Consider the following 10,217-nt stretch of genomic DNA (forward strand, 5'->3'; position numbering starts at 1 on the left):
CAAAATGGTTATCATAAACCCATCTATTGGAAACGCTTTTCGGTTATTTGTGAAAACGCACTTTGTTTCTTCTCGGGTGGAGGGCTCATTTAAAATAAAATACTAAACGTATAGATGGACTTTTACAGTGAAGAACACTCAACTATTGCAAAAAGATTTATGGGTAGACACAGCATGATGTAAAAAGGAAGCAAAGTGAGCTGACCAGTAGAAAATGTAGTCTTCTTTTTCAAAATTTTTCCTTTTACCAAAACAGCTTAGTGGGACATGTATTTCATCATCAAGACATGTTTCGAGTTACGGCTTCAAACACTTGGTGTAAAAATTTGAGAGGCCTTCTGACCGAACATGTCTCTCATGCCTCGCTCGCGAACATGTCCTTCATGCCTCGCTCGTAAAATGTCAAAATTTGCTGCCCTTTTTGCAACGCATATTGCCTCCGTGGTCAACGTCTGCTTTCTGTTTTTTTTTGTAGTGGAAAATAAACTGTGGCAGGAACCGCGCAACCAACAAAAAGAAACAGAAGACAGTTTGCATTGATAAGGGGCCACAGCACCAATGAGAGTCACCAATGAGAGATGTATGCGAGGCTTATGCGAAGATGGCAGTCTCCTCTGGACCCTGTTGTCTCAACAGAAGCCTCGTTCTCAGGCGTCCTTGATACGCGGTCGAATGTGACGTCAAATTGTGTTTCACCATCAATATATATCAGTTACAATCAATTCGAAATTAACAGATCAAACACCGTGAACGTTTACTACTTTTGGATCGTGCGTAACGAAAGCGAACAGCAGAGCGAGATGGAATTGAAGGATTGGAATTGAATCTTTCTGTTGGATCAAAAAGCTCATTGTCTTGAGAAACTCGTGCTAAGCCTTCAACTGCGGACTGGTATAACATGTGACCGGTATGATAAGTCAATCCATAGATATCCACAGCTCTCTAAAAATGCCTGGATGCAACATCGTACTCGTTGCAACGTTCGTGTACGAGTCCGAGGTTCAACAAACAATCGCCAACAACGCAGTGATTAAGGCCCAATACTTCGATCCTGGTTTGCAATGCTCTGTGGAACAGGTCTTTAGCCTTCCGTAATTCACCCAAATCCATATACAACACACCAAGGTTGCTTAACATTTCTGCTGCGGCTGGGTGTTCTTTGTCCAACGTTTGTTCCCTGATTCGCAGTGCACATTCATAGCAATGCCTGGTTTGTTCCAGCTTGCCAACAAACTTGTAAGCCAGACCAAGATTATTGAAAGAATCGGAGATCAATATATTATTTGCAAAAAAAAGGTTTTTTTCTCATTTCCAGAGCTTGTGTGTGGTATTGTATTGCCTTCTCATGCTGGCTTAATTTGCTGTATACAACACCAAGATTACTCAAAGAATCGGCAACGCGTGGATGCATTTTCCCAAAAATTGTTTCCCTCAGAGTACAGGATCTTAGGAAAAGGTTTTCGGCACTTTGCAAGTCATCCAACACGCTGTGGACCATCCCAAGGTTGGTAAGTGCATCAGCAACAGTAGAGTGCTCATCAACATACAGAATTTCTCTCATTGTTAAAGACTTGCAAAAATATTCTTTTGCTTTTTCAAGGTTGCCAACACTGAAAAGTACATTTCCAAGTTTGATAAAAGAATCCGCTTTTTCATGAGATGGTTTGTTCGGATTTATACTTTCCAGCAAAACCAGAGCATCCTCATGGTGATCCTTGGCCTTCTTAAACTGCCCTAAGTCATGATAGACAATGCCTAAATTGTTTAGGATGGTTGCTTTTAGCTTAATTTGGCTATCGTCACCACCGCATTCACCATTAAAGATCTCAAGGGCATGTTCAAAATACGTTTGGGCTGCGGAAAGAAGGTCGTGTTGTCTGCAAATATCACCAAAATTAAGAAATGAATGTTTAAATACAGATCTTTCATGACTTGTTACATCTGAAAAACATTTGGATGGTGCCTCCAAATAAGTGCTGAGTGATTCCAAATGAGGAGCCATCTGCTTTGAAGAGATGTGAAACTCCAGGTCAAATTGAAACAAACTATGTTGTGCAAAAGGAGATAATGTCTCCGTGAACTTGCAGGTGAGAGAGGCAATCTTCGGCTTGCTGTAGTTGTCAAGTATGTAGTTCTTGAAGGCATCATGAACGACCCGATGCACCTTTATGAGAGTTCTTCGGCAATCCTCCAGAACAAGCGGAATCAACAAAGAGCACTTCGCTATGTCAGCAGCAGTCGTATCCTCATCAAGATCTGGTTCTTGTTTTGTCACGAAACTGACAATGATGTCAAAGTCATTTGGTGCTGGTGCACCCAAACCCAGGAAATCGACTACGTGTTTCAAAGCTTCATTCTCCACAAGCTTAAGCACAGCCATTGTGACGGCTGATGACATTGACAATGGGTAATTCTTGCTTGTTTGTTCGTAAATTTTCTCTGTCAAATGCCTCTTTCCCTTTCCTAGTTTCTTGAGGTAACTCTTCCAGGTAGAGGTCCCCGGACTGACGCGATTTGTGACTCCATCGGCCTGCAAATAGCGAACATAGAGTGCGGCACAAGCGATTGCCAAGGGTTGTAAATCTAATTCCATGACAACAGATTGCTCTAGTTCCTCGTCATCACATGAAAACTGGCAAATGTTTCTGAGAAGAGACAATGCATCGTCCATTTGCATTCCTCGACTAAGGGAAATATGTCCACAGGATGGATCAGCAAATGGTACACTGGCACTGTCCTGAGTGGTAACGAGAACTTTACCACGTCCACCCCATTTGTCATCAGGCCAGCAATTCCGTATGCCCCTCAAGTCATTGGCATTGTCAAATATTACCAGCCACGTGGAATAGTCTTTTGCTTTGGCAGAAACAAGGGTTTTAAGATGGGCAATCCTTTCATCAGGCTTCAACTTTGAATCTGACCCAGTGATACTATTCAGCGAGTATTCTGTAACCCCAAGTTCACGGGCAAGGTGACAGTATGAATCTAGTATTGACTGCTCACTTTCAGCATTCAAGGTCATTACAAATACGCAGGTGTCCTGGTTACCGTCAGAAACTGCCTCATCATAGAACTTTTTCCCGACCTCACGAGCAATCTGACTCTTGCCACAACCGGGGTTACCGGAGACATACACTGTCACAACGGACCCATCTTCATGGGTGTTTTGGAGGTCCATGAACGTCTGCATCAGAGTTTCAACTTCTGATTTTCGTTCAGTTACTTGATGGGATGGCTTAGGTGGAAGGCACATGAAGGATTTAGGCTTGGCTTGTAGTTCCTCTTCCAAGATACCAATCTGCTCTCGAAGCTGCTGAAGTTCCCTAGTTGGAAAACTGTTCAGTTTACTGACTTCCTGTAGCTCTTTTGTGTCAAGATGCAGAGCTGTGAACGTTTTCAAGACCCATTTCACGTTGGCCTGAAAGTCAGTCTCCAAAATACTGGCTTGAGAAAGATGTGCAAAAACTCTGTTTCGGAAAACACGTAGATCATCGACGTTTATGGCAACTGTAGGACTCGCCAATGATCCAAGCGAATCAGAAAAGAGAATTGCAAAGAAGAAACATGAACAGTCCCACTCACTTGTATTTCCATTTTGTATGATACTCAGGAATCTCACGTTCTTGTTTCGACTTTTTGGGGATTCCATGTTAAAAAAGTCTTGTCCATTTTTTTCAGTGTCCTGCCATGGACCCAACCTCCATCCGTGGACTCTGTCCCATTCTTGTTTAAACACGGACTGCAGTCCGTTCCGGATGACGTTGGCAGTGATGTAGCAGACACGGAAGTAGTTGAGCTCTTCCAAAGTAAATTCTTTGTCCGACATATTGCAAGGTAACTTTGCAGTTTTGTTTTCTGTTGAAGGGAATCCATTTGAGACATTATTATTGAAGAAAGGGCCAACTGATTGCTCAAGTTTAATGCTGTAAACCTTACAACATCATTACTCGATGGTACACGGCATGCCATGCATCATGAGAATAAAGTAAAATGATCACAAATGAAAAAAAAAAGAAAAAAGAAGATATTGTCTTGAATTGATATAAACAAATTCTCCCAACTAGAACGACAAGAAATACTGGAGAACAATCAGCCTCGTTCCTAGGGTCTCTCCGTCCTGGGACGTGAAGAAGAGATAGCCTGGGAACGAGGTTGGAGAACCACGAGAACAATATTTACAGAACCTGTAAATATTTGTTTCTCCTAACATGTATCGATGTGTTACAATGTTGCAATGACTCAAACCTCTGCTAATGGCCGCAGTCTCCAAACTACGGCCACTTGTCTGCATGTTTTCTTGTCCTGACTAGTCATTCATTCATACAAATCCTCTGCCTTTGCTCTGATATCTGCAAATGGCTAGACTTTCTAGTCTTCTCGGATAAGGACAATTAGCCGTAGGACCCGTCTCACAACACTTCCCTGTTCATAACCTTGTGGGACGTTAAAGAACCACACAGTAATCGAAAAGAGTGGGGCATGGAGTTCCCGGTGTGCTGGTCTGGTCTTTGTGTGTGCAATAGTTGGGGGTTAGTTTGCAAGGAACTGCGAAAGTTCTGTTTCTTTCCCCCGTCACACTTAGTGACGAATTTGACTAAATCTAAATTTACAACCACCCCATAATCTTTCTATGATGACCAAAAACGTCTGTCTGAAAGGGACACTGTCATGACAATTTTGCTGCCTTCTTGTAAAACCGTGGTGAAATCATGCCACCGTACGTTTGTTGAAGCAAGAAATGTTTCTGCAACCGCAGGAGGACGATATCAAACGGAATTCTCCTTGGGAGAGTAAACCTCTGTTGTTTTCTGGAGAAATTTCCCACTCAAAACGAGAAAACTTGAAAACGCTAGACAAACATTTTCAAGTTGTAGTCCCAATTTATCCGCATCATCCTTGGCAGACCACTTTTTTACGAAACTGGATCATTGTTTGCAGGTTTTCACTGATGAAAAAATCTTTTGGCTTTTACACGTTACGAAAATTTCGTGACAGTGCCCCTTGAAGGTTGTCGTTGCAGAGAGTTTGAATTAACTGTAATAGTTTTATTTTAAAACTAAAGACAGTTATTGATATAACTTCCCAAAAAAAATTAAAAAACAAAAACAAAACAGAAAAACTGCCAAAAGATTTAGAAATTGGGACTATCGAACACTTTCTCTAGATGGAAGTCCACATGTATCATTATTGACGGAAATTGTTCCAAATGTTTGTCAAGCGCACAGAGACAAAAACTAACTTCGGGTTAAAGTCACCCAGATTTCGTGACATAGCTGGGGTATACAATATACTTGTATGCATATAACAAATTGTAACGCCGTCCAAACATGGTCATGGTGTGCTCAACATTCAGCATCATCTATAATTTTAACACAATTGATATTTTTAAAACAATGTTGTATAAAGATGACGAATATTGAGGGTGACAAAAAAAGATCATCTCCAGCTTTTCTGCAAGAAAACTGCGCTTTGTTATCAATGTATAGCCTGCGTGCAGACGTTCCCTATTTCCTTTGTTGCACCCGCGTTGAATAACAAAACAATTATTCTGCTCAATCTTGCGGAATGTCGCGTGATTTTAGTCAACACGACCTACGGCTGTATGACCTCGTGTCACGGTTTTCATATAATCTTGTCCGGCTGTATTCCCTGTATACAGAAGCTGTTTTTGAGGCCGCTGTTCGGTGTATACCCACCACTATAAATGCAGAACAAAACGCGGCCGTTACGTCATGGGATAATAGCCGCTTTTGGTCCAAAGAGAGATGAATATATTTAAGATGTATAATATTGAGCCGTTTATTGAATATTTTACCGACCGAATAGACGGTGTATTTCTGATAAATATCATTATTAGGGGCGATTTCTTAGGATAACTGTTAAAAATATGCGAATCATGAAGTACTCATATGGACGTTTTATGTATCTGCGTTATATCTGAATTGTTCTGTACATAATAAATCTCATTGTTAATAAAATACTGAAAATAATTAGCTTATATATAGTTTTACACATAAGCGTAAATTCTGTCCTTTTTGACCTCTCTGTACGACTCATCAGGACTCATGATCGATGCTCGACCCTGTCTATTGATTGAGGAGCAGACGAATAGACACATCAACCCTGAACTTTCTTGTCAGTGCTTTCTCTTTCCTTCCTTTTTTCAACTTTTAAATCTTTATACGACTGAAATTGTGCGCTTAGATTTTACACCATTAGGTGAATCTTTTCAAAAACTGCGAAAATCCGGAGTAGCCCAATGTTAAAACACACTGTAAGCCCCAGAAAACTCAAGATGAACACTTTTTAAAGGTTTAAATTGATATTAAATTGTGTTACCTGGTTATAAGAACACACCTTTTTAAGCCGAGAAAGTGTGATGAACGACAAAATTCTCCACCGTGATCAAGCATTCAAAGAGTTGGAACAAGTAGGAGAAATCGCGTGACAAATTAAACCGAGAAACACTGGATCCGACTAGCATGGTACGCTTCTCCTACGAAAGCTTACTTCGGAAGAATTGACAATCCACAATAATATTCCAGCGATGGCCCGACTCTGGAGCACGTAAGTAGAGCTTTTTTTCAAATGTATGACTCCTTTTAAGCCTTAAACACTTTCTTAGTTTGATAGTCGCTGAAAAATTGTTACTGGTTTTGCGTTTCAAGCAGGCGCAGCCAACAGTTACTAAATTATTTGATAACTCCGATGAAGGGAGCTCAGATGGTGAAAATTAATAACTTAATTGTATTCGGTAAGTTACCTTTCAGCTGTCTTCATGAAGCCATGAATGTACTAACTAGTAAGGAAGGATTTGGGTTTCTGGCATTCTAGGGTTCCAGTGTCCACGGAAATCTCTTTGAATATTAAATTAAAACCTGCTTAACCCATTCACACAGAACTTAATTCCTTTTATTTTCTAGGTCACAGTAAGGGTAGTGCTGCATTGAGAGGTGATTCCAATTTCAAAATGCCTTTTTCTAAGGATCAGTTTAAAGCTTGTATGCACCTAAGTGCTACAGGAGATGCCTTGGGCTACAAGAATGGCGACTGGGAATTTTGTCATTCTGGACAAGATATCCACGAAGAATTACAAGAGCTTGGCGGTCTCCAGAATATTGAGATCAAAGGCTGGATGGTGAGTGATGATACCGTTTTACACCTGGCTACCGCCGAGGCATTGGTGTCATCTTGGAAGACACATGAGGAGCTCTTCAGCACATTAGCTTCCATGTACAAAGAAAGTATGGTAAGCCTACATCATAAGCCTGCATCAACAGAATGAGCCCTTCACAACGAACGGTCACATGGTACAGAATCCGCCATGCTGGACAGCAAGTTTTGCAATGGGACATCCAAAACAAAGCGACTTAAGGTGGCTCTATACCATTTCTTCAGTTTTCGCTAGTAGTAATATATATATTTTTCTTGATGTTCTGGTTCTTTCAGCCCTGTGAAAATATCTGGGTTCAAACTAAGAACACTGTTACTACTGGTAAACTCCATTTCCATGGCAACCAGCCGATGATACATCTGTTGATTCCTTTACTCCTAGCTAGTTTCAAAACGGGTTTGTCTGAATATCCCATGGTAAAATTTTGTTATTTTTTGTGTAAAGAAGAGAGAAACTCCAAAATGTCTCCTTGTAAAGTCAGAACAAATTCTGTACATACATGTATGACGTTTGGCCAATTTCTGCAATTATCGTTTTTGCCATTTATTCCAGTTGTTAAAGATCTGTGTATAATTCTTCCTAAGATTTTTTGGAGTACAAATACCAGATAAATCCTAACATTGAGCCAATTTTCAGAAAAATTCACAGTGGAAAACTCATTAAAATAGCCTTATTTTTCATCCTAAAACTGGCCTTGTTTATGTGCGCCACATAATGAAAATTCCAGTATCAGTTAGAAAACTGTTCGCACCATTTTAGAACCCAGTCGCCGTGCGCCAAATAACTGTATGGAGTCACCTTAATCCAGCCAAACTTGAATTTTTTTTAGTTTTGGATGTCCCACTGTGCATTAAGCTTGCTCTCCAGGGTCTCTCCAGTATGGTGGGTTTTGTATTATGTGACTGTTCAGCTACAACGGGCACATTATGGTCATTTATATTTAGATGTCTATATGCTAAGTGATCCTTTTTTTCTATTTCCTATCTTAATTATTGTTTATTTATTTATTTATTTATTTAATTAAATCTACTTGTTTGTTTCTTTATTCTTTCTTGTGACATGTTACAACCTAGATAAAGCATGATAATTTTTGTTACTACTGTTTTTTTTCTTAATTAACAGGAAGTATCATGGGGTTTTATTTCCTCTTCTGTCAGAAAAAGGTGAAAGAAGACCTTCACTTAGCTACAAAACAATTCTATTATAAGAACTAGAAATACGTGACTCGCAAAAAAACTGGGGCTGGTTGGAAAGCCCTCTTTACTCGTATTATAGCATCAAATGAGGAGATTAAAAGGTTACTGAGCATAGCAAGTATTTTGATGAGCCTGGTCTTTTCGTAGTTCAACGGCCTAGTTTGCGGTTGAAATCTATTTCTGACACGACGAAATGTACAATGGGCGTGCAGCGCTGTCGTGTTCGATGAATTTATTTCCCACGGAAAATTATTTTACAGCGGCGAAAAATGTGTAATTTCTTCAATGCAATCTTTCCCAAAAAAGTTTTCTGGAAGAAAGGGGAAAGATTCTGCAGAGATATTTCTATCCAGTGAATATTGATGAACATTGCAGTTGAAATTTGATTCGGCAATGAAAGCAAACTTTCCCAATGTATGCAAATTTTGCTCCAGCAAACTGTTGACGCCAGTGTGTCGGCCCAACCTACGGCTGGCTAGCAACGTTCTCTTTGTCTGACGTCATTCATACTTTGTTTTTCACTGTTGCTAGGCAACAATGCGGACATCTTCAAAGCTATATATAAATATATTTTTCGCTCGAATTCATGCAGCTTAGCTCCGCTCGGCCCGACAAATTTATTAACCTCGCTTAAACTTCGCGAGGAATAACAAGAGGAAAGAACTCCAATCAATTCTTGAAAGGAACAACTTGTGATTTGTTCTAGTGCATCTTGGAAACAAAAATGAGAGAACTTCAAAAATGTTAGCCCAACATTTTGCAAGATATGGGTATGAATATGTTCCTCAAGAGTTTCCCATCCCACACAATCAGTTTTGACTAGGAGTTTTGTAAAGAGTTACATGTAAGAGCTTAAATTAAGTGCAGATTATACTGTCCAAGCTAGGCAGTACTCTAGGCTACTTATCTCTCTTATTTATTTGCTTGTGCATATGTAATTTAAAGTTTTGTTGTTGTCTGAAAACATTATCAAGCCCTAAAACCACCTTTTATCATATGTTAATTCCCAAAAATAAGTTCTGCAAAGGAGTTTTTTAGGGTCTTATTTGGAGGGAGGGCTACAAAAGTTTTTTAAAAATTTATTATTGAAGGGGATTTTGCATTCAAATGGGTTGAATGATAAAAACAGCTTTAAACACAAAAGCCAAATTATTTGTTCCACACACTCCTCATCTTTTCTGACTTAATATTTCGGAGAGCTAATATCATTAATGAAAATGACATTTGCATCTGAGATTTTGGGGGCTTACATGTACGTTTGAGAGAATGATTTTCGTAGCAGTTCACAAACTATAATATTGATTGGAAAATATGTCCAGAAACTTGTGACAACTTTGATTAACACTGTTATATTTGAATATTTGTTTCTAGAAAGACATGATTGGTCGAGCACCAGGGAATACTACAATGTCAAATTGTGCAAGGCTGCGACCTGGCGTTCCACAAGGATATGTGGTGCCATTTAATCCCCGTGGGGGTGGATGTGGAGCAGCCATGCGGTCGATGTGCATAGGCCTGTTATATAACTCCCCTGAGAAGCTTGATGATCTCATTGCTATTAGTATTGAAAGTGGACGAATAACTCATAACCACCCAACGGGTACTTTGTAATGTTTTTTATTCATGTTACTTTACTTAATAGCATTAATATGAGCTGACTGACAGGGGCCTACATCTGTATAAATTTTAACCCTGTAAGCCCTAACAGTGATCAGCATCAAATTTCTCCTTGTAATATCAAATATACTTATTTCAACCCCTGAGGTCATGAGAATTAAGGATTAATGATCACCCAAGGTGCATTTTCTTGACATTTCCATTGATAACTTCTCCCCGGTACTTTTATA

At 39.7% G+C, this 10,217-nt stretch overlaps 2 protein-coding genes and 1 pseudogene across 3 annotated transcripts in view; 2 read left to right on the forward strand and 1 right to left on the reverse strand.

The window, feature by feature from the left end:
* Positions 1–10,217, forward strand: part of LOC146461076 (ADP-ribosylhydrolase ARH1-like) — a 54,038-nt gene that overhangs the window by 36,179 nt on the left and 7,642 nt on the right. The window lies entirely within an intron of this gene.
* On the reverse strand, positions 943–6,419 carry LOC146461077 (uncharacterized). Its single transcript, XM_085087265.1, has 3 exons — positions 6,340–6,419; positions 1,340–3,855; positions 943–1,233 (listed from the first exon to the last, which is right to left on the reverse strand). The coding sequence occupies exons 2-3, from the start codon at positions 3,824–3,826 to the stop codon at positions 943–945; spliced, it is 2,778 nt and encodes a 925-aa protein (XP_084943391.1). The 5' UTR covers positions 3,827–3,855; positions 6,340–6,419.
* The window catches only part of LOC146461078 (ADP-ribosylhydrolase ARH1-like), a 10,109-nt pseudogene continuing 6,425 nt past the window's right edge, over positions 6,534–10,217 (forward strand). The window contains exons 1-4 of the transcript XR_014857488.1: positions 6,534–6,567; positions 6,672–6,754; positions 6,924–7,249; positions 9,742–9,970. The product of XR_014857488.1 is annotated as an ADP-ribosylhydrolase ARH1-like (transcript). The remainder of the gene's footprint in view (positions 6,568–6,671; positions 6,755–6,923; positions 7,250–9,741; positions 9,971–10,217) is intronic.

Source organism: Pavona decussata, unplaced genomic scaffold, assembly GCF_977016875.1.
Source record: "Pavona decussata unplaced genomic scaffold, jaPavDecu1.1 SCAFFOLD_202, whole genome shotgun sequence".
Lineage (NCBI taxonomy): Eukaryota > Metazoa > Cnidaria > Anthozoa > Scleractinia > Agariciidae > Pavona > Pavona decussata.

Excerpts from the sequence above, each read along its gene's own strand:
- LOC146461077 (XM_085087265.1), bottom strand. The coding sequence starts at position 3,826 with ATGTCGGACAAAGAATTTACTTTGGAAGAGCTCAACTACTTCCGTGTC. Across the intron at positions 1,234-1,339 it reads AATTAAGCCAGCATGAGAAG|TTTGTTGGCAAGCTGGAACA; the intron begins GCAATACAATAC and ends CTGGCTTACAAG.